Here is a 23,344-nt window from a genome sequence, read left to right as displayed (position 1 = left end):
ATAATGAGCCGCATAAGAACAGACGAAAAGACACCAATGGGTCAAACCTTCAAACAAACCCTCAACGCAAGCGGCCGCTCAAGAGGGAGTGAAGGAAAAGGGCAAGGAGAACCACCGACACCGAAAAGATAAACTCCCCCACACTCAACACCAAACAGAGCACTTGTGGTGCAACGCAAAAGAAACAGAAGCTCATGGCCACAATAGCAGGCCTCCTTCAGAGAAAGGGGAGTTTGACGATACCGTGAAGGAGTTTTCCAGAGATGGAGGACAAGCAGGCAGACCTCAAGGTACCCACGACTCCGGAGCCGCATGAGGACAAATTCTTCGTTTTCAAGGACGACTAATCAGCAATGTTTGAGGTACATGGCCAGTTTGTGGACACGTGGCAGGATCTTGACGCCAAGTCGCCCGAAGGAGGTGTGGATCACCATCCGTCGAGGCTTCGCCTCTGAACAACGTGTTGATGTACAACAACCTCATCAAGAGGGAAGCACACATATAAAGTGTCCAACTAAAGGAAGAAAAAGGAAGATTCGAGATTCTTACTTCCTACTGGCGATATTCATGCCCTTCCAGAAGGTAAATCTGTACCTGCCCATTCTCCCCAGCATCCTTCATCAGGGAAAGGAAACCTTCAGAGAGCCGGCCACAGCAAGAGCAAGAACACCTCATGTGGAGAAGAAGGATAAACATTCTACATAGATACATCAATGTCTCCATCATTGTGGCAACTGCTAGACCGAGGCACACTGCTCCCACATCAACAGTGCCACCACCAGAGAAGGAGATTAAGAGATTAGATTTGGTGGGCATGAAGATAAGAGAGAGGTGGCCACACAATGGAGGATAGCCAACTCCATGCCCTCAACAGATACAGCCACCAACAGTGGGACGACATTGAGAGACTGATGCAACACCTTCCAGAGGAGTTCCATAACAGGCAAAGCTATAGTCCAGGAAGAAAAAAACATTGTCAACTCATGCCGCAAGTCTGCACTGGACACAGCAGACAGCCAGCAGGCAGAGGTGTATGGGCACCACTCTCAGAAGACACCTGGCTGATGGTTTCAGGCTTCAACCTGGAAGTGCAGGCATCAGTCATCAATATGCCTTTCATGGGCGAAGCTCTCTTCAGACAGGCAGTGGATGAAGCACTGGAGCAGGTCAAAAAGGATAACGAGACTGCAAAGGCGATGGGGCACTGCAGTTCAAGGGACCCTTCAGAGGAGGGGGCAGGGGCGGCAACAGCCAGGAGACCAGCAAGCAGGGCAGGTTTACCAACAGCCAACTAACACTGCCAGCAAAAACAACAAAACTGCGGTCGCCAGGCGACGCAGCAGGTGACACAACAACATTGGCAACACCCAGAAAGACAGTACTTTTGCGGGAGGACAAGAGGAAGAGAACAGTCCCCAAGAGGATGGGGACCAACAAACAATTGACTCCCTTGCCCCACAGCTCCACCACAGAAAACCAGTGGGGGACACAATAGGTGGTTTCCTCCAGGAGTGGAGAGCAATCATCTCAGACAATTGGATCGTAAACATAATAAGACACAGTTACTGCAATGAACTCATTATACTACAACCTCATGTTCCTCCAAGAGCAAGAACCTTAAGGGAACAGGAACTCACACTAATGCGAAAAGAGGTCAAGGACCTTATCCAAAAACGAACCATAGAGAAGGTCCCTCCAAGGGAGACAAGTGGTGGAATCTACTCCGCGTACTTCCTAATACCAAAACGAGGCTTAACATTTAGGCCGATCCTAGCCCTCCAATATCTACAGTTCATTTGCACCCCACCATTTAAAAATGACAACACTACAAGAAGTAATCCCACGGCTAAGGAAGGGAGATTATATGGCCACCTTCGATCTAAAGGACACTTACCTGCACAAACCAATGAACTGGAGAGACAGGCATTTCTTCAGATTTGTCCTGGACAAGGAACACTACAGTTTCAGAGTGCTACCCTTTAGAATAAAATCCATATCAAGGGTGGTCACAAAATGATTAGCAGCAGTAACAGAACACATGACGAGACCAGGTATACACATCTACCCATACCTCGACAACTGGCTGTTAAAGGCAAAGTCAAATACCACGAACACAGGCAAACACTCATCGTCACGCTACAAAGCCTCTGGTACAATATAAACCACGAGAAATCACCACAACAGGAGCAGGTGAAGGTATTCCTGGGAGAAATCTGAGATGCAAGAAAGGCACAGGCACACCCAGTCCTAAAGAGAGCATCCGCATAGCAGAGCAAGGGTGCAAAAAAAATAGAATGGTGGAATCAAACAAACGTCAGACTAGGGAGACCTTTCAAATTACCAGCTCCCACAGTGACTATAAAGACCGACCCATCCCACAAGGGCTGGGGAGCACACATGGACAAACTGAAGGTCAGAAGAGACTGGAGTCCTGCGGACACCATGAAGCACAAACTAGATGGAACTAAAGCGCTGAAAGCATTCCAGACGCACGTGAGGAGACAGACAGTGCTTTTCCAAACAAACAACACAACAACTTGAGAAAACAGAGAGGAATGAAGTAATTACCATTATTGAGACGGGCACAGGAGATATAGAAATGGGGGATCCAACGGTACACGACCCTAGTAACAATACACCTCCCAGGACAGCAGAACACTGAGGTAGGTAGATTGAGCAGACAAGAAAACCCCTCCCACGAATGGGAGATAAAGCAGGAAGTACTGGACAGTATGTCCAGACTTTGAGGCACACCAAGAATGCAAGTCCAGAAAATGCAAAAAGCCAAAACTTCAAGTCCAGGTTCTCACACCACCAGTCAGAGGGGAATACTTTGTCAATAGTCTGGTCAGGAATATTTGCATAAGCCTTTCCACATATTCGCCTGATCCCAAGGGTACTGGTCAAGGCCAGACAACCTAGTCCATCACTCATACTCCGCGCCGTGCAGTGGGCCAGGCAGACACAGTATTCGAACCTACTAGAAATGTCCAGAGGACAGATTATTCAAATCACAGCAAAACAGGACCTGTTAACTATGCAAAACGAATACTGTGTCACGTAGAAACAGCCACACTCAGCCTAGCAGCGTGGTTCCTGAATATCTAGAGTTAGGACACCTATAGTTGCCCCCCACCCTAGGACAATGGAAATCCTAGGTCTGGGCTTTGTAGCCTCTCTCAGGAAGTGCTACATGGACAAGTGGAGCAGATACATCCACTGGTAGAGGGACAACCAAAAAATGGACTATGTGCTAACATACGTACAAGACATTGGTCTGACCTACGCATCCCTAAAGGGGCATCTAGCCACCATAATAGCCTACACCAGAGGAGCAACAGAAAAAAGTCTCTTCACACTTCCAGTAGTGAAAACACTCCTGGATGGTACGGCCGAGGCGTTGCAGACTCTCTGCGAGGTGGAAATCGATTTGGAGGGTACCTTCAAGTATATTCTACGAGTGCAGGTGCCTGGAGGGTAGGGACACCGGGACATCGTGCAGGGCACCCAAAGTGCCGAGTTCCATAGGGAGCAGCGCTTTGCCGACAGAGAGGGACTATGTGTCCCGGTAACCATCAGGGCAGAGGCGCCCTGCAACAAGCCTCACCTGGGACTGTGAAACGCTACAAAAGCGCACTTCGTGTCTTGTAGCATGGGACACGCCAGAGCAAAGCCCGGACCAAGGGCAGGCCCATCACGCCCGCCCATACCGGACCTGGGTCCCAGTCTGATCTAGCAGTTTTCTGGATATAAAGTCAGGTGCATACGATTATGGGTAAAAGGAAAGCAAGTCCCATTAAGGAGGCCCCCTTGCATAAGGATGGGATGGCGCCCAGAACGGCACAGGGTAAGTCATCTATCCGAACGTATCTGTCCTCAGTCTTGGGTGCACTGTCAGAATAAATTGTTAACGTAGAGGAGGAGCTGGCCTCTTATGCACAGGTTCATGGTTACACCTTCTTAATGAATCCCAAGAATGTTATCCCAGACTCGGCCCCTGTTGCTACCACAATGCACCCAGAGCAGGGCACAAACACTGAGCCCTGAGAGATAGGAGAAAAATAGTCCTAGACAACGTGTTCCTTCTCCTCGTAAGGTGGCAAGATATCCCCCTAGCGATGTAGATCAGGCCAGGGAGACTGGTTGCTCGCTAACCCTCCAAGAGGGTTTTATTTGAAGATAGAGAAGCTGATCACAGACCTCCTAGAGCCTGTTTCTCTGCGTTTGGACACGATTGAGCAATTGATTATGAACCGAACAGGGGATGCACCATCTAAAGTAGCTACCCCACCGTTATTCACCTCAGAGTGGCATATTGATAGGTCAGAGACAGGCTCTACCCAGGGACGCAGTACTCTCCCAAGGGCTTTCTAGACTCAGGGCTGCTTCGGCTTCAAATTTAGCTCCTGTACAGAGTTGGTTGATGTCAAAAGAGGCAGGTGGACCATCTATCTTGGGGAGACCAAATGAACAGACATATTTGGAATTTAAGTACCACCCAGTTTCTTGCTAATCAGAATGAACTCTCTGACAGGCTCCAGAAGCCAAAAGTTACCATCAACCTACCCCCAGAGGCGACCCCTCATGTGGTAGTACTGAGGAATGTTCCACCTCTCCACTCTGACCAGGGGCGCCCAAAACCTTGATGTTGAACTTTTATAACACAAAAAACTCTCTGCAGGATACTGATAATACATGCCCAGGTCTCTTTTCTCGGCCATCTGTAGGGGACTTAGTGGCAGGTTTCGAACATTATACTAGCAGGAGACTGTCACCTGTGAGAGTACCCTGCTGGATAAGCCTCTTAGTTGTTTATCGCCCGAGGGTCTGCATATGGATCATTCCACACAAAGGAACTTACTAAATTCCTTTCCTGATAAGCATGATTCAGATTTCACACTGTATAAATTTGTCTACTCCACAGGGAGTGAGCTGATCCTAACTTTTACTAGTAAAGGGTGTGCCTCGTTAATAGATTTTATATTTGTTTCGCCTCTTATTTTCACACAAGTTTTAGAGAAGAATTCTAGCGGATCATTGAAGCCCACTAGTCAAGGAAGTAGGCTACGGTGGTCATAGGTATCCCCAGAGTACCTCAGACATACCCTTTCAGTCAAATGTATGAATGAGCTTGCTACTTGTTCCAATGGCTCATCTTATTGACTTAAGATTTTAGATGCCTTTTCCCATATTACCTGTGTAGTCTCAGAGTCTCTCGGATGTCCTGCAGGCCCCAGAGCCCCTGCTGGCCTGAAATGGTTAGTTGCCAAACTTTAGGTCCTTCAAAATACTGCAGCCAGTCTCATTCTTAATTGCCCTTCTGGCACTTCATCTGCCCCCCTGCTGAAAGAACTACACTGGCTGCCAGTGAAGAAACGTTCTTATTTTAACACTTGCTGCCTCGCCTGCAATCGACGATCTCGTGACAAAGCCTTACTATGTGTTCCCCGCATTCATCTAACCCGCGTGGTGGAAAGGCTTTTTCCTATCTCGCCCCTTTGTACTGGAATAAGCTCCCCTTTCACGTCCGCTCATGTCCAAAGTACTGTAAATTCAGGAAACTACTCAATTCATATCTTTTCTAAACATCTCTCCCTTTTCCCGATCCTGTTTCCACAACAGTGCGAGATGCCCTCAGTGAATAGTCCCGCCCATGTGGGTGGACCCCGGAGCAATCGAAATAGTCTCTGAAGTTGTCTACTTCTGCAGTCCTGCATAGACACTTAAGAGATAATCAAAGACAAATAATGCAGCCTAATAGTACAAGGCTACATTGACCAGCACTTTATCTCGAAGTGAAAAAGATGGCCAAATAATATTACATTTATACACTTTGTAAAGTTTCACACCTAAAGCAATTCCCCTTCACAAAAATCCTTTGTCATGATAGAGAGGAAGGGTTGGACAGATAAGTCCCATGGGATGCCATTATGTGTTTGGAAAAGGGATACCGTGCCTTTAAGGAACTCTCCAGAGACCCTCGGTATCCCAGGATGCACAGCCAAATGCCTTTTACTTGCAGTTCTTTTTGAAGGTGTATAAAGCCAGGCCTGTAGCATTCAGTACATTATCGTTTCATCCACCGGGGAGGCGGGCGGGCGCTTATGACTATAACAGAGATACCACTACTACAGAACTGGAGTTACAGAAAAGAAACTACTCCTTCTGTAGTAGGGGATCTCTGTGTATAGTCATAATCTTGTGAATAGAATGGCAAGCCCATCCCAACAAACCAAACCAGCGGTGGAGAAAACAGACAAAACCACTACTGTGTAAACAGATTTCTCAACGAAGCCTGCCCAACCTGAGCATCTGCCCTGGCATCAGAGTCCAGGCAGTAGTGTTTGGCAAAGGTATGGACCGACTTCCAAGTGGCAGCCCTACAGATATCTGCAATGAGAACATTACGTAGCAAAGCTGTTGTAGCCGCTTTTCCCCTGGTGGAATGAGCCTTAGGGTTACCCCCTAAGGTCTTGTTAGCCTTTTGGTAACACAGCTGGATACAGGACACAATCCACCTAGAGATGGACTGTTTAGAGGTGGCAAGACCAGTCCTGACTGAACCATAATTGACAAATAATTGGTCTGACCTACGAATGTCCTTGGTCTTATCCAAGTAGAATGTCAACACCCTTCTTACATCCAGGGAATGACGAGACCTCTCCGCCGGAGAGGAAGGATGTTGGAAAAATGTAGGTAAAGTTATCGTCTGATTAACTTGAAAATCAGAAATTATTTTCGGAAGGAACTTAGGGCGAGTACTCATGACAACTTTGGAAGCATGAAACACTGTATAGGGCTCTTGACAACACAGAGCCTGAATCTCACTCACCCTGCGTGCCGATGTTATAGCCACAAGGAAGGCCGCCTTCCAGGATAAATGCTGTAGATAAATGCTGTAGAGAAGCCTTGTGAATAGGTTCAAAAAGGCTCCTTCATCAACTGTGACAGCACCACATTCAGGTCCCATGAAGGCGACGGACGCTGAACAGGGGGAAATACTTTCTTCAATACCTCCAAAAAATCTTTAATTACAGGAATCTGGAAGAAGGATGTTTGTGAAGGGCATTTCCTTTAATGCTGCGAGGTGAACCTTAATAGAATGAAAATTAAGGCCAGATTGAGCTAAATGCAAGAGATATGGAAGGATGACATCTTCCTTGCAGGAGGTAGGATCAGCGTTCTTGGACATGCACCAGATGCAGAACCTTTTCCGCTTGTAGCGATACAAAAGGGGGGGATGATGGACGGAGCGTTTGAGCAAATCAAACACTCACCCCCAGTCAACTGATCTGGGTTTAATCCATCACCATTCTTTAGCCCACTCAGCCACCCCATTTCAGACATGGCCATATGCAAATCAGTCTGACCCTGTGCCTCATGGGAATAGTCCAGCCCGAACTGCCAAGCCATGTCTTCCATGGACCGGAAACAAGCATCCTGGGACCGGTTTCGGATTCATAATCCTCATCAGCCAGGCTATCTTGAATCCAGTGGCCAAGTGAGCAAGGGACTCACGTCTGAGCATACCCTGCCACATTTAGGGCGAACAAAGCGATACAAAAGGGGATGATGGACGGAGCGTTTGAGCAAATCAAACACTCACCCCCAGTCAACTGATCTGGGTTTAATCCATCACCATTCTTTAGCCCACTCAGCCACCCCATTTCAGACATGGCCATATGCAAATCAGTCTGGCCCTGTGCCTCATGGGAACAGTCCAGCCCGAACTGCCAAGCCATGTCTTCCATGGACCGGAAACAAGCAACCTGGGACCGGTTTCGGATTCATAATCCTCATCAGCCAGGCTATCTTGAATCCAGGCTGGACTGTTCCCGTGAGGCACAGGGTCAAGGCTTATTTGCCAATGGTCATGTCTGAACTGGGGTTGTGTGGAGTGCAAAAAAACGATGGATTTAGGCCCAGATCTCTGTACTGGGGTGAATGTATGACATTGTTCTGCATTCTGTCCATCAACTGTTGTTTTGCATTTGTCTCCCCGAGTGGGATGGGTATGCTCAGACGTGAGTCCCATGCTCTCCACACCACTGGAGTCAAGCTATCCTGGCTGAAGATGGCTGATAGCCAGAAACCGGTCCTAGGATGCTTGATTCTGGTCCAGGAAAGACATGGCTTGGCAGTTCAGGCTGGACTGTTCCCATGAGGCACAGGGTCAAGGCTTATTTGCCAATGGTGATGTCTGAACTGGGGTGGTGTGGAGTGCAAAAAAACGATGGATTTAGGCCCAGATCTCTGTACTGGGGTGAATGTATGACATTGTTCTGCATTCTGGCCATCAACTGTTGTTTGTGCATTTGTCTCCCCGAGTGGGCTGGGTATGCTCAGACGTGAGTCCCATGCTCTCCACACCACTGGAGTCAAGCTATCCTGGCTGAAGATGGCCGATAGCCAGAAACCGGTCCTAGGATGCTTGATTCTGGTCCAGGAAAGACATGGCTTGGCAGTTCAGGCTGGACTGTTCCCATGAGGCACAGGGTCAAGGCTTATTTGCCAATGGTCATGTCTGAACTGGGGTGGTGTGGAGTGCAAAAAAACGATGGATTTAGGCCCAGATCTCTGTACTGGGGTGAATGTATGACATTGTTCTGCATTCTGTCCATCAACTGTTGTTTTGCATTTGTCTCCCCGAGTGGGATGGGTATGCTCAGACGTGAGTCCCATGCTCTCCACACCACTGGAGTCAAGCTATCCTGGCTGAAGATGGCTGATAGCCAGAAACCGGTCCTAGGATGCATGATTCTGGTCCAGGAAAGACATGGCTTGGCAGTTCAGGCTGGACTGTTCCCATGAGGCACAGGGTCAAGGCTTATTTGCCAATGGTCATGTCTGAACTGGGGTGGTGTGGAGTGCAAAAAACGATGGATTTAGGCCCAGATCTTTGTACTGGGGTGAATGTATGACATTGTTCTGCATTCTGTCCATCAACTGTTGTTTTGAATTTTCCGCTTGTAGGCATAGGAAGTCCTGGTGGATGGTCTCTTAGCCTCCTTGAGTATTTCCATGCAGTTGTCAGGCAAGTTAAAGTGTCCATATTGTACAATCTCAGGAGCCATGCTGCCAAACTCAACGATGAGAGGTTGGGGTGCACCATCTGCCCCCGAACTTCGTTAGAAGGTCCGGCCGACATGGAAGCCGCCGATGGGGTTGGAGAGACCGGTGGAGCAGGCCTGTGAACCACCACTGTTGGGGCCACTCCCGAGCAATGAGGATCATTCGCGCTCTGGATTGAGACAGCTTGAGGAGTACTGCCGGAATCAGGGGAATGGGTGGAAAAGCGTACAGAAAGCTGTTCGACCAGTTGATCCATAGCGCATTCCCCAGAGTCCCCGGTTGGTAAAACCTGGAGGCGAAGTCTCCACATTTTCTGTTTTCGGGGGTGGCGAACAGATCTATTTCTGGAGTGCCCCATCTATCGAAGATGTTTCCTAGCACCTCGTCATTTAGGACACACTTGCGGTTTTCCTGGACCAGCCTGCTGAGTGAGTCTGCCTGAGCATTCTGCACACCTGGCAGATGGGTAGCAGTTATCGTCAGTCCTCTGGCTAGCAGTCAGTGCCAGTGAGGTTCCGTAAAAATTATTACGATGTTTTGGGCATTACCGAATATTGACGAGTTTGGTATCTACGAACCGTAAATGGTGAGTTCGATAAGTGTACGCATTTTCGCTACACTACCTGATAGGGTTCGCCTAATATTACGTGTTCTTCATCTGAACCCTCGGGTTCCATTTTAGATACGGCACCCATTTTGTTTCTTGCCCTCACGTAGTCAGCGAGCAGGTAACTGTTCGCCTCCTGACCTTCTGTTTCCCAAGCCTTGCGGAAGACGCATATTCCTTTCATGCGTCTTTATGGCCGGAGGAATGACACAGCGAAGGCAGATGGCTCAGCTTGAGGGTAATCTGGTCGTGCCGGTCTATTGTGACAGCCGTACAGGCGATAGGATTCAACTCTTTGATCCTACGATCATGCTTCCGATATTACCCTCACACTCTTTTCTCTACACGTGTCTGACTTCCTTGCAGCTGCTCTTGTCTCTTCTTGGTCATTTACAACTCTAATGGGTGTGCCTAATGGTGGGAAGATGTGCTTTTACAGTTGGGAACCGGCATTGCTACTGTAATTATGTTCCGGGATTCTGAAAACATGAAAGCGACCCTTTTGAAGTTTACTGTGGGAACTGGATTGTAATCTTTTGTTCGCATGTTGTGCAAAGGCAACATTTTGTATAAAAGAGAGCGACCTACATATGCAATTTGAAGCAGACTCGCAGAACCTACATGCCGATGTACTTCTAATGACTCTTGTTTCCCTGCAGTAAATAAACGCTGATCTTTGACGCCGAAGGAAGTGTCCCGTGTCTCTGTCACTTGTGCGCCGAAACAGGTATCCCATGAAGGTTATAGGTGTTGTTCCCTGGCACCGCTGGTTCTTTTAAAAGTCCAGTCCTTCACCAGATCGCCTGCGCTTCCTGGGACAGAGTGCACGATCTCGAGCCCCCCTGCTTGTTGAGGTAATACATTGTGGTCGTATTGTCCGTCTGTACAAGCAAGGAGTTGGTCTAGAAGGACGGATGAAAGGCATTCAGCACCAAATGAACAGCTTTGAGTTCCAGAAAATTGATGTGATACGTGGATTCCACCTGGGACCACGTTCCTTGGATCAGTAGATGGTCGGAATGCGCTCCCCAGCCTTGGAGAGAAGCATCCGTCACAATAGTCATACAGACTATTGTGACGGATGCTTCTCTCCTTCTCGGAATGTCCTTGTGGAAGGGAACCCCCTTGAGGAGATTCTCTTCTGAACACCACCATCTCTGGGACTGTTGAGCGTGTAGAGACAGTTGGATCCTGTCGTCCCAGCTCCCTCGTTTCTGGTCCCATTGATTCTCCAGACATTCCTGCAGCAGTCTCATGTGGAGGCGTGCATGTGGTGTGAGGAAGATGCAAGAGGCCATCGACCCCAGAAGAGAATACACCGTCCTCGGTCCTTGATGAAACGGACATGAGAGCCTGAGCCTTCCGAAGGATCGATCAGTGTTGCTCCTCCGAAGGAGACACGCTGGCTCTGAGATTATTGATGGAGGCTCCCAAGTACTGCAGGCACTGAACAGGAGTTGGAACGGACTTGGACATGTTGATGTGCAAACCCAGCTGATTCAACAGAACGGCCGTATTGTTGAAATGCAATTGCGCTTCCTGGAAGGTGGAGGCTTTGATCAATCAGTCGTCCAGGTATGGGTAGACAAACACCTTGTTCTTTCTCAGTTGCGCTGCCACCACTGCCATGCATTTTGAAAAAGTCCTGGGTGCAGACTTCAGACCAAACAGTAGTACGGTGTACTGATAGTGATTGGTGCCGACAAGGAAGCGCAGGAACTTCCGGTGTTTCCGTGCAATGGGCACATGGAAGTACGTATCCTGCAGATCTATTACGCAAGGCCAGTCTCCTCGTTGCAGCTGAGGATAACTCTGGTGCAAGGACAGCATGCAAAATTTCTCCCTGCGAATCCATTTGTTTGCTTGTCGCAAATCCAGAATGGGCCTGAACTCGTTTATGTCCTTTTTGCCTACCAGAAAGAACCTGGAGTATAGACCCTTTCCCCTTTGAGACAGAGGGACGTCTTCTATCGCCCTTTTTCTTAACAGGGTATCGGCCTCCGCTTGAAGTTCGCGCAGCTGGTAGTGCGAACGAACCGGTGGAATAGCTGGAGGAGGGCTGACAAAACAAAGACTGTATCCATTGCAAACAATATTCAGCACCCACTTGTCCCGAGTAATTTTTCTCCACTCTGCCAAGTAATTCTGTATGCTTCCCCCCACCGGAGTGGGTAACGGACGAGGGGGAAGTAACTCCTCAGGGCCCTTATTCGCTGAGGAGGCCTGCTGGCCGCCTCTGCCCCTCTGACTTTTCTGGAAGGGTTGTTGCTGGTATTGTTGTTGTTGCTGCTGCTGTTGGCCAACTTGGCGACCTTGCCCCCGCTGAAATCTCTGGGAAGAGCAACGCCTCTGGAAGGGACGGAAGGATTTCCGCTGGTCCTTTGGTTTCTCCAAACCTACGGCATTCAGCGTTTTCACTTCCGCCTTCATGTGGGCCATCTCTTCGTCTGCATGAGCCCCGAAGAGGGTAGATCCCGAAAAGGGCAAGTTAGCAATCCGCTGTTGCGCCTGAGGCTTAAGAGAGGTAAGGCGCAACCAGGAACGTTGTCTCAAGTTTACGCCATGGCAGTACCCATGCACAGCCAGGAGAGAGGCATCCACCGCCGAACTGATTTGAGACCATCATGCCCTCATTCAAGATCTCCTGGAAGTCTTCTCTCCTGTCCCTCGGGACGAGCTCAATAAATTGCTGATGGGACTCCCACAAGGAGCGGTCATACCGACCCAAAAGCGCTGATGAACTTGCCGCTTTCATCGAAGTGGCAGCTGTACTACAGACATTTCTCCCTGCCGAATCCATTTGAAGGCTCTTCTTGTCTGGAGGGCCGTAGACGAAGGGGCAGTGGAATGCTGCTTCTTGGCCGCTGTCACAGTGACAGAATCCGGCACAGGATCTGCTCTAAAGAACGCAGGATCCGAATCCGGGGGCCTGTACTTCTTTTGAAGTCTAGATGGCACCGACTTCACCGAGGCCAGCGTCAGAAAAAGCTCCATGGCCGGTCCCTCCAGTCCTGGCACGAAAGGCAGCAAAGGGCAAGAGAGGTGCCTGCGCTGCAACGTTTTAAAAATCACATAAGTGGAAGGGGTGGGCACAGTCTGCCCCCCTCAGCAGCACATCCTGGAACGTCACAATGTCATCCACTGGCGACACTCTCTTCAGAGGAGAGTCCGACAAAGTGGGAGAATATCTCCTGTCACTGACGAGTCCGTATACCTGGACCGTAACCGTTCCCTCCGCCGACTATGACGTGACCTCGTCGAAGATATACGCTCACTGCGAGAGCGATGCCTCCCTCTGGATCTTGACCTTGGCTTTCTGGGCCTTGCAGGAACCACCGGCCCAGGAGGCTGAGCCGGAATCAAAGGTTTCGGTTGTGGAGGCCGAGGAGGCGGTGGAGAAGGAGGAGGTGGTGGAGGAGGAGAAGGAAGAAGAGGAGGAGGAGGAGGAGGCAGCGGTGGAGGAGGAGGCATAGGTGTAGGCGTCCTGGGCCTTGAGGGCGAGTAGGTCCAGGAATAATCCGGTGACCTAAGAACTCTCCTCTTCTTACGAGCAGGCCTCTGGGAGGACGCTCTAGAGGCGGACCTCTCTGATTGCGAACGCCGGCGTGACCGGCGACTCGCCGATGAGGATGATGAGACCAGAGGCACTAGACACAGTTCTGGGCCTCGAGGGAAAAATCGACGTCGACCTCTTTGACGTCTCTCTTCTCGACGTCATTCTTCCTGGCGTCGACGAACTCCCCGACGTCGAGTGTCTTCGCCTTGACGTAGATTTTTCTCTCCTCAACGTCGATCTTCGGGTCGACGTTGAAGGCGAACGGCGGTGTCGCCTCCACGGCAAGCGCCTGACTCTTCGGGACTCATCACGACGTCGATGGTATGTCGACGCCGGTGAAGTCCTTTACGTCCGTCCGAGGTCTCGACGTCCTACCCCTCGACGCCGAACGTCAACGTCGCTTCGACCCAGAGCCCTGGGTCGATGGGGAACAGATGGTAGTCATACCTCTCAACGCCGACGTCGAAGCCATCATTGTCGACCGGGACCGGTGCCTTTTCTGAACTGGGGAGCCCCCCAGAGGCCGATGCACGGGCAGAGGACGATGACAGAGTCCATCCATGCCCAGAAGTCCTACCTGGTTCTTGATGTCTCCTCTGCGCTAGGCCTTGGAGACGAATCTTCTCCCTGTCACGATGGGTCCTCCTGGAGAAAGAGTGACCGATATCACAGGAGTCAGGGACAGGGGTAGAAAGGAGACAGAGTATGCACACTCTGTGGGGGTCAGATTTTTCCTTCTTCCTACCACACTCAGGACACTTGTCGAATAAAGCTGGCATTTCGACAAAATAGAGGTGGCAAAACTGGTAAAAAAAGACAGCAACTGGAAGAGGAAGATCCCAGACGTCGAGTGAAACACTCAAAACACTGGAAAAGCTAAAAAAATTGAGGATATACCCAAAAAGGTAGAGCTCAATGCTCCAGGGTCCTGCTAGCAGGAGCCGGAAAAAAAGAACTGAAAGTAAAAAGCCTTTGGCTGTGCATCCTGGGATACCGAGGGTCTCTGGAGAGTTCCTTAAAGGCATGGTATCCCTTTTCCAGATACATAATGGCAGCCTATGGGGCTTGTCTGTCCAACCCTTCCTCTCTATCATGACAAAGGATTTTTGTGAAGGGGAGTTTCTCTAGGTGTGAAACTTTACAAAGTGTATACATTTAATATTATTTGGCTATCTTTTTCACTTCGAGATGAAGTGCTGGCCAATGTAGCCTTGTACTATTAGGCTGCATTATTTGTCTTTGATTTTCTCTTAGATGTCTATGCAGAACTGCAGAAGAAGACAACTTAAGAGACTATTTCGATTGCTCCGGGGTCCATGCACATGGGCGGGACTATTCGCAAGATTATGACTATACACAGAGATCCCCTACTACAGAAACAAGGAAGCACAGGTAGGACAGAGTGTGCTGCAACACCTGTTTGCCAATGCATCCACATTTCAACGTAACCTACCCAAGCAACCAAACACAGCTACGTAATCAGATGCCCAGCTTATGAATCCAAAGAAGGATTCATGCTGCAAAATGAAATGGTTCCTTATCAGTAGTAGTAGTTTTGCAGCCTAATGAGTTTTCTGTATTCACATGCGACCCACCCGCCTCCCCGTAAACCAGGGTAAGAGCAAACTGGCGAGGTGATCAACACTACATAGCAAGGAATATATCAAGCGGGTCTGATGCCAGGACAAAAAAGAATCTGAAAATGGCGACCATGCAGAGGAACTTCTAGGGCACCATTTGACATCACACAGGGGATGGACTTATCACCAAACAGTGGTCGACGCCGCCCAAACCACAACAAAAAAAGAGAGGGCGAGATGAAGGACAAATACAATTCTGAACCCAACCACTAGTAGCAGAATAGATGCACAGCATGTGAATCCAGAAAGCGCTTCAGGCTACAAAACTACTACTACTAAGTAACCATTTCGTTATAAGCCAGACCTAGTGACCTTGCCAATGCTAGTTATTGTACATGAATAAGTGACACGTAGGTCATGCTTTTTTATATGATGTTTTAACTTCATTATTTATTGTTATGGTTCTAAGGTTGTGCCTCTAAAAAAATAAAGCTACTACACTGAAAAAATACGATACGTGCCTGAACCCCATTCTCAGTTAGTCCTCTCTTCATATGGCAGAACCTGTGCCTAGCTGAAGGCGGGCCTTGTCTGTGGTATGCATCATAGACTTTATACGTGTTGGAGAGAGTTTGTCCCTCTTAAACCAAAGCATGACCTCTTCACTACACTTCTGGAAGATGTTGCGTTAATTCTTCCAGCTTATCCCACTGCTGTTATCCACATCCGCTTTGCAGAGCAGAAAAATTAACAATTCTACATTGTGTAGACATGATCTTACTATATTCTTACCACCTGCTTTCCACTTCTTTCCTTCCTATTTTCCTTGTAAGGTAGTGGGCCTGAGTTTACTGTTGGATTCGACAGTCTAATCCTAGCAGTGAGACTATTAAGGAATCTGGCTCTGAATGTATGCAGAGATGGTCTAGTAGGATATCATTCAGGATAATGATTGAGTAGTGACCCCATATCAGATTTATCCCTTATCACTCTCTACTTCCACACCCTCCTCTTCAAAAGGACCCTAGAGATACTCTTAATCAACATCCTCCCCCTCTTCATGTAAGCAAATGAAACTGCCATGATGGGGAAATATCCCTGACATGCCTCAATGCCATCACTATCATCCCTTGGTATTTTGTGTGTACTTTTTAGAATCTTGTAGGTATTCATTGCTTCGCTAAAAGCATCTTTCTTATCGTCTAGCATTTTACTTTCAAATACATGTGTATTTTTTTGACTCTGTAAGCCTTTGTAATCTTCTAGACCTAGACTAATCTTTTTAAGTCGAGAGGCATTTTTAATAACTGCCCGCCTTTTTATAAACACTACACTCTATCCCCAACATCAGTCGGCACACATTGGTGTAACCTCGGCTGCAGTGTGCATAGTGGCTCCTCTTCTGCCTGTTTTAGAAAAGTTGTTCCCACTCCACTACCACAGTTGCTAGTGGTATTAGGAGGGACCTGATGATGAAGCATGCCACCCCAGGGCAGATGAGGGTTTTCGTTCTTAAAAGATTATTCTTTTTGTGCCCACGTTTTTATTCTAAAAGATCAGTACTTGTTGAGCACCACTTTTGTGTTTCTTTTCCAAACAGACCCCACACTGTCCTATTTTTGTGTTTTGTGTAATTGGGAGTGATATTGGTTGGGTCAACGCTCCTTCCTTGGCCCTCTGTTTGTTTGTAGGTCAGTTTTTAATGCCATGGTATGATGAGCCCACCTTTTCTCCTATTGTTCTTTCTATATTTTCAGCCGAAAACCACACAATCCTCACACCCAGTTATAACGTGGTTCAGTGGGACGAAAGTAATTGCATTAGTTGATACCTAGGTATTTACCAATTGCAAAACCTAAACCATGTTCTTTCCTTGAACAAAAGCAGGTACATACCTGAGAACACACAGTAGATAACCAAATTGAACCTTATCGATCAAATCTTAAGTCTTTTACTCTCAAAATGTTGAACCTTTCCAGATGCTGAAAATATCCCAATGACTCCCCAAAAAAAGATTCTGAAAATGGTGGTCACACAGTGGAACATTGTAGATATATACGGTCAAGTTTTTCAGGGGCCGTGGACTCATCCTACAGTTGACGCCCGAATTAGGATGTTTATTTAGTCATGCGTGTTTTTAGGGTCTAACCAGCATGTGAATCTAGAACCTCTTGCTGCAAACTTGCCCACTGCTACACATAAGCAACCTGTTTCTTATTAAAGGTTTTCAAGCTGATTCCACACTGCTTAAATAAGCAGATTGTAACAAGGCAAAATGTAACCTTTTTGAGTAAAAAAATTAAGTTAACATAATCAAACACAAAAGTGCTCCAAAAGAGCATGTGTTTGCATGGACCTTACTCAGAGCACTGCATGCATAACTAGTGAGAACCAAGGTGGAAAAGAAAGAGTTGGAATAGGGAAAGAGAGTTGGAATACACCATAGTGAGCCCTACATACCATTAATATCTGACAATCAACAACACTGGGACTTCTCTTATACTTTACTCTTGGGTCTAACAGGTCAGAACATTCTGGTTATTTAACTAGTCTTGTACTTGTCAGTCACTCTTCCCTCTCTGCCCGACTCCTATGCACAACTATGACAATGCTCCTTTTGATTCACACATGGGGACTAAAATAATGAGGGAGGGTCAGGAGCACTGCCTTATGCTCTGCAACCATCTGCAATGAAACCCCAAAGACTGTAGTTAGGTCACAGGATTATTTCAAAGGCTGTAACTCCACGGCAGTGCAGTAAAGGCCATTATCATCTTTGTTAACCAAGTACTGTGGTCTTCAGGAATACTGCAGGCTCTCCTTTTACAGAAATGCTGAGAAGAGAATTAGGTTCACAGGCTGAGTAGCGTAGCTTTGGAAACCAAGTTGCACATTTTTGTTTTTTAATAGGACAAAAGTACAAACTTAACTGTGCTCTTTTCCTTTGTAAGGAAACACAACTCCCTTAAACATTTACAAATATTACAAAGTCCAATAACTCCCTCTCTGCTTCCAACAGTTCTGTGCGGATGCACTATTTACATATTTACTTAGTGCAGCTGGAAGGGTCCTCTAGAAGAGCCAGATTGGATGTGAAGCCATACTCGGGAAAAGGCAGATGAGTGAAATGTTTCACCTTCAGAAATTTCAATCTCAGTTTTGATTTCTTTAGCTGTTTCAAAAATAGAAAAGTTTCTTGGGCAGTACAGGGCGCTGACAACACCCTTTATCCCAAATTACCAGCTGAAGGAAACTTAACTTTTACTCTAAAATTCACTGATAAACTTATGTGGCAAGCATAAGCAATTTCACTCGTGTTGGGATGCTCCACTCAAAACGTCTCATGTCTGCATAGGGTCTATGCAGAGCAGGCTTCATCATGTTCTGCACTATTCATCAGTAATTACTGGATTCCTGGAATGCAGACCATGTCTTACCCCGGCCTGCGTCTCCGAGGACCCTCCATGTCTTCGGTACTACAGTCAGACTTCCTATGATTTGTGCTGCTAAGAACATGGAAATCGCTGTGAAGATAAACATCCATTCTGCTGTATGTTGTTAAAGGATGTGTCAATGAGGTGACCTTTGCAGAGCCAGTGGTTCAAGTGCCTGGGAAGCCTGCAGCTCATGAAGAAGGAATCTCTCTCCACAGAAACAAATCGCCTTGGTCCATCAACAGGATGTTTGTGGTGCATGCTTTGCAAATGGGTTATCCTGCACAATGTTTTTTGTGTTCAGCAGCAATTTGTCCACATTGCTCATTCACCCTGAATCCAGTTGCGAGCTGTCTCTGCTGTACCCATTAGATGTAGACGAATGGCCCAGGCTACAAGTGGTGTGCTTCTTTGCACTTGTACAAGGTCCTCTTCACTGACAAAGGTGGTGGGCACCTTCCAGCCCCGCGCCATTGTGCATTTGGTTTCTCATTCATCTAAGGCGGTACCATGACATCAATGGATTCAAATCACATTTGAACTCATCATTCATCTTGATCCTCCTCGGAAAGCGCCAGATCGCGGTCTGATAACTGGTCTGTGTTGCTAGTGCTTGTTGCATCTTCTTCCTCCTCTGAGCTGACTTCACACGAAGTGTGAAATAGTCTCATTAGCTCCCTAAACCGGCGGGAAATCTGGAGGATGGAACAGAAACAAAGATGTCAGTCAAGGAACTTAAAAACCCTTTCGCTAATCCCCCCTGTCAATATTCTATCACTCTCATCCCTTTTGCCTTCCCTGCTACGCCACTTTCCTTTGCGCTGAAGATTTCTAGTTGAGGAACCAGCAGTCTCTAGTTTGAAACAAGTCTCACATTAGCACTATTCAATTCGCTTCTATCGTTTCCTACACATTACATTTATCATTGTGGATGTTGTTTACAATATGCATTCTCATCTTCCTGCAAGACTGCTCTTGGCAGTTTATCTAATTTAAGCCTGCTTCAGGCCTCAACACTTAGTTCCACGCATTGCGTCCAACTTGTCTACTTCCACCTAGTTTTCAGGATCCCTCATCTTCCAAGGTTGTCCTGTTTCTAGCAATGTCCCCTGTGATTTAATTAACCAATTAATCAACTTTATTTTGGTCGAATTACCATAAAAGTGCAACATGAACAGTACATGATGAAATTAGTTAAAATACATTATACAATTCATATATTTCAAAACACAAGAAACAATTGTCAAGAGTTAGCAAATACCAAGTGACAGCTAACATCATCAGGCTTTCCTCCAATTATCCAAGTAAACCCAATAGCAGCAAAAACCTCTAAAAAGACCTAAAAGTGTGCAAAAAAGGGTCAGGTATGCTGTCTAGGTTCTCCAGAGGACATATATACTATAAATATCGAGAGTGCTTTCCCAAATAAGATGCTAAGACACCATCTAAAAATATCGAGAGTGCTTTCCCAAATAAGGTGCTAAGACACCATATAAAAATGAACGAAATGGTACAGTTAGCACAATTAAAAAACAAATAATTAAAGACTTTTGCACTTTTCTCCTTATACCCCACATATGACCCAAAAAGTTTGGGACTGAACATGCCCCAGGGGTCTTGGACCCGACCCTAGAATTTGCAAAGCCTCATCGTAGTTGCGAGTTCCTAACTGCTTACATACGGACTTAAGCCATTTCGCTCTAGGGAGCGTATATGCTGGACTGATTGATTGGTTAATAATCTTTTCTCCAGTCTTGGGTTCTCAACAACCCAACTCTTCCGTTTACATTAGCCCCTGCCTTATACCTCAGTGGGAGTTTTGTGTCCCAGCTGCTGGGAGATGGCGCTGAAAGTCTCCTGGTGGGCTCCCTGCTCCTGGCAGGTAGTGAGTATGACTCGGTCAGCTTCCCTGGAAAGGAGATAACAAGAAGCAATCATTAATATTCTAGAAGCATTGGAAGACACTATACGAACATACATTTTCTATTCCTCTTCTCTCGGCTGACCATTTGTGAATTGGCATCGGCCTCCGATAATAAACCCTGATCGGTCAACCTTTTATTAGCGATCTGAACTTAATGCACTGGTACATTTAGCTCCTTTTCACTATCATATGTACAAAAACTCACTTTAAGCAACATGCTATATTTTGGGCATTCTCATGGTGAAGGCATTGAATGAAATGAGTTGACCAGAGGAAGAATTATTCTAGCTGGAATTTACCCTAAAAAGTGTTGAGATTACATTAGCGGGGAGCAGTGGTTGACACAAAAAAATCTCCAGATACCTAGGAAATATCCCTGATTTAGCGTAACACATTACACCTACAGTGTCTGTGCTAGTCCCCATGATATTGACTTATTTAGGCACTTGCCCTATGAGTGATGTTTATTGGTGCTGGTAAAATGTATCAACGAGTATGGAATGGTGTGGAGGTCGACAGTTTGTGATTTTATCTTGCAGGGCTCTATATCTATAGGTTACGGTTATGTTCTCTTGCTTGGAGGTGGTTCTCCCCATGGTAATTTCTACAGAGGGTGTCTTCCTGAAGGTTCTTATGAAAGATATTTCTATTGGGTGTTTTATAAAGATGCTCGCCCTTGAACGTCACATAGTAGGTCTCTTCCTGGGGGCGTCTGTAGTGTTTCTCTCTTTGAATGTTCCAATTCTGTCTGCAGTGTTGCCTGAGAAGTTTCACTGTCTAGAGATTCAAACTTTAAATCCCTACCAGGGAATTCCTCCAATTATTCTATCCCATTGAGTTCCAATAATGGTTTTCTTGCCTGGCATTCTCATACAGGTTCTCACCTCACAGAATGTCACTGGTAGCATTCTCCTTCTGGAGGTCCTCATGTCAATCTATTAAGGGATACTGAGACTGTGTATCTCTCATATGAACTCTTTATATGTTTCCTCTCTTTGGAGGCCCCATTGGTAATTCTATACCTGGTGGTTCCTAATAATTCTCAAACTAAAGGTTTCAGTGGATTTCCTCTTCCTCTTCCTTGAGGTGATTTAGTGTGGTCATCTTACTCTTGGTTCTCTGACTGTGGGGTCCTACGACAAATGTGCGCAATGTCTATTTGGTTCTCACCTAAAGTTTCCCATGTTGGTCCTCTTTTGTACAGAGGTTCAATGCTGGTTCTATTTCTCTAGAGATTTTTATGGTGCATACCTCTTTAGAATAAGAGCTGTTAGTATGCACAATCAGGAGTCATATCCTGGCAAATCCTATGGATTGTCCCTTGCTACCCATGGAAAATCCTTTGACCATCCACCATGGCTGGTTACATAATGCGATACACATGGGTTGCTCCTTTCCCATGCTGGAAGTATTCTAATGCATATAGACCACTTAATCGTCTTTGGTACATAATATCCGCACAGATGCAATGCATGCATGCGTCTATTCTCACTCTTCCTGCAGCTCCTATGCATAGGCACAATTACACTCCTCTACAGACTGTCTGAGAAGTTGGTACCAAATACTTCCACGTAGGCCACAACTAAGCCAGGGTGGTAAATTCCTTTCCGCTCGTGGAATTTGGGTAATTTTGTATTCCGCGGAGAACACGGAATGGCCAAAAATTCCACGATCCGCGGCTTTGCAGAATTCTTTGCTTGTTTGCGCTTTCAAAATGTGTGATCCCGAGATCTTTTCCCCCAAGTACGCAAACAGCATTCGCGAACAAGTACAAGCATCGCAAACGAGCGGAACAAGCAATTCCGCGTCTTCACAGAACTCTGCGTGCTAGCGGAGATTTTTTACCATTTCACGGAGCTTTGTGTAGCGCGACTACGCACATTCCGCCCACCCTTATCCACAACTCACTCTTCCAACCCATTGACATACTAGCACTTTATGCGTAAGCACCCTATCACACGCTCATTTTCATTTCAGATTCACACAAGACTCGAAAACATGAGAAGACTTCGATCCTCAAGCACGACACGCACACCTATAACTCTGTGGAGTCACTGATTAGTCTGCTTTCCATATGTGAATGTGCTGTAGCACTTCATCAGAGGTGTAAAGCACTGTTTAAATCCAATAGGAAGAGAGGTTTATCGTTCAATCTTAAATCATCGGGGGTTGCCATTCCACAGTGCAGAAAGGCCCTGCTTTCTTTTTAACACTCTTTGGGAAAATCAGGAGATGTTATCAGTAGATCCAAGGGATCGGCCTACCAGGAAGTGTTTTGGGGCTTTTCCTGTCACTGCTTGGATTTTGAAACCAATTATTGAGGAGTTTGGAAACAGTATTTTAAAGAGAGTACTGGAAATATGGGCCTTCCTGGATACATTGGACTCACAGACCACCTCTCCCTTGGGGTAATCTACAGCACTTAACTTACGGTATCTTGTACCACATGCATTGCCTATGGGTTGTCCCTATTGTGAGGTGGGTGTACGAGGCTGTTCTGGAGTTTAACTTAAGTTACAGTAAAGCGATCTGTACAGCAGGTGTTCTGCATTATAATACTCATGCAATGCTGTATGATAATTTCTGCAGCTAGGATTACCCCGTAGTTTTCCACATTGAGGGCAATTAATGGTGCTCCGCTCTCAGCAGTTTGCCTATGGGCATTATGTATGGTCCCTGCACTATTTATTTGTGCGGCTAGCCTGTGTTCTCTATCTAGTGTACCTATAGGTTTCACATACAGCGAAGGTTACCTCCAGTTTCCCTCTGTTTATGATGGCTTTCTACATTGTTTTCCCCGGTGGGTGGGCTTTGCTTAGTCTTGCTTTGTGTTTCCTACAAAGGTGCAACTCTGGTGGTTTGTTTGTGGGAGCTCCTGTGGTGGCGGTGGTGCTGCTGTATATTGCGTTTCTCTGCCAGGGGGTAAACCAAGGTGTTGCTTGTTTGTCACTGTGAGTTGTAGATGTAAGCTCTCTCTAGGACATTTCTTTGGTAAGAGTATTGTCAAGAATGGCTGGTGTTCTCTTCCTAAATGGCAACTCTGGATTTTCTCTGCACAGGGGCCTTTCATCCTCACTAAACACACTCCACAGTTTCGCTTTTTGGTGGTTTATGATGTAGGTTCTCTGTGGAGTCTAGTATTGTGCCCCTCACAGGAGGTTACTATGAGCT

General features: G+C 46.8%; 1 protein-coding gene across 1 annotated transcript in view; it reads right to left on the bottom strand.

Moving 5' to 3' along the window:
- Nucleotides 1–17,701: 17,701 nt before the first annotated feature.
- LOC144798932 (GON-4-like protein) overlaps nt 17,702–23,344 on the bottom strand; it is a 396,699-nt gene continuing 391,056 nt past the window's right edge. Inside the window, exons 32-33 of the mRNA XM_078670067.1 lie at nt 20,056–20,158; nt 17,702–18,944 (exon numbers count right to left, since the gene is read on the bottom strand). Of these exons, the coding sequence (XP_078526193.1) occupies nt 18,795–18,944; nt 20,056–20,158 (253 nt within the window). The 3' untranslated portion in view covers nt 17,702–18,794. The remainder of the gene's footprint in view (nt 18,945–20,055; nt 20,159–23,344) is intronic.

This window comes from Lissotriton helveticus, chromosome 12 (assembly GCF_964261635.1).
Source record: "Lissotriton helveticus chromosome 12, aLisHel1.1, whole genome shotgun sequence".
Classification (NCBI taxonomy): Eukaryota; Metazoa; Chordata; class Amphibia; order Caudata; family Salamandridae; genus Lissotriton; species Lissotriton helveticus.
This window is presented reverse-complemented; position numbering and strand designations above follow the sequence as displayed.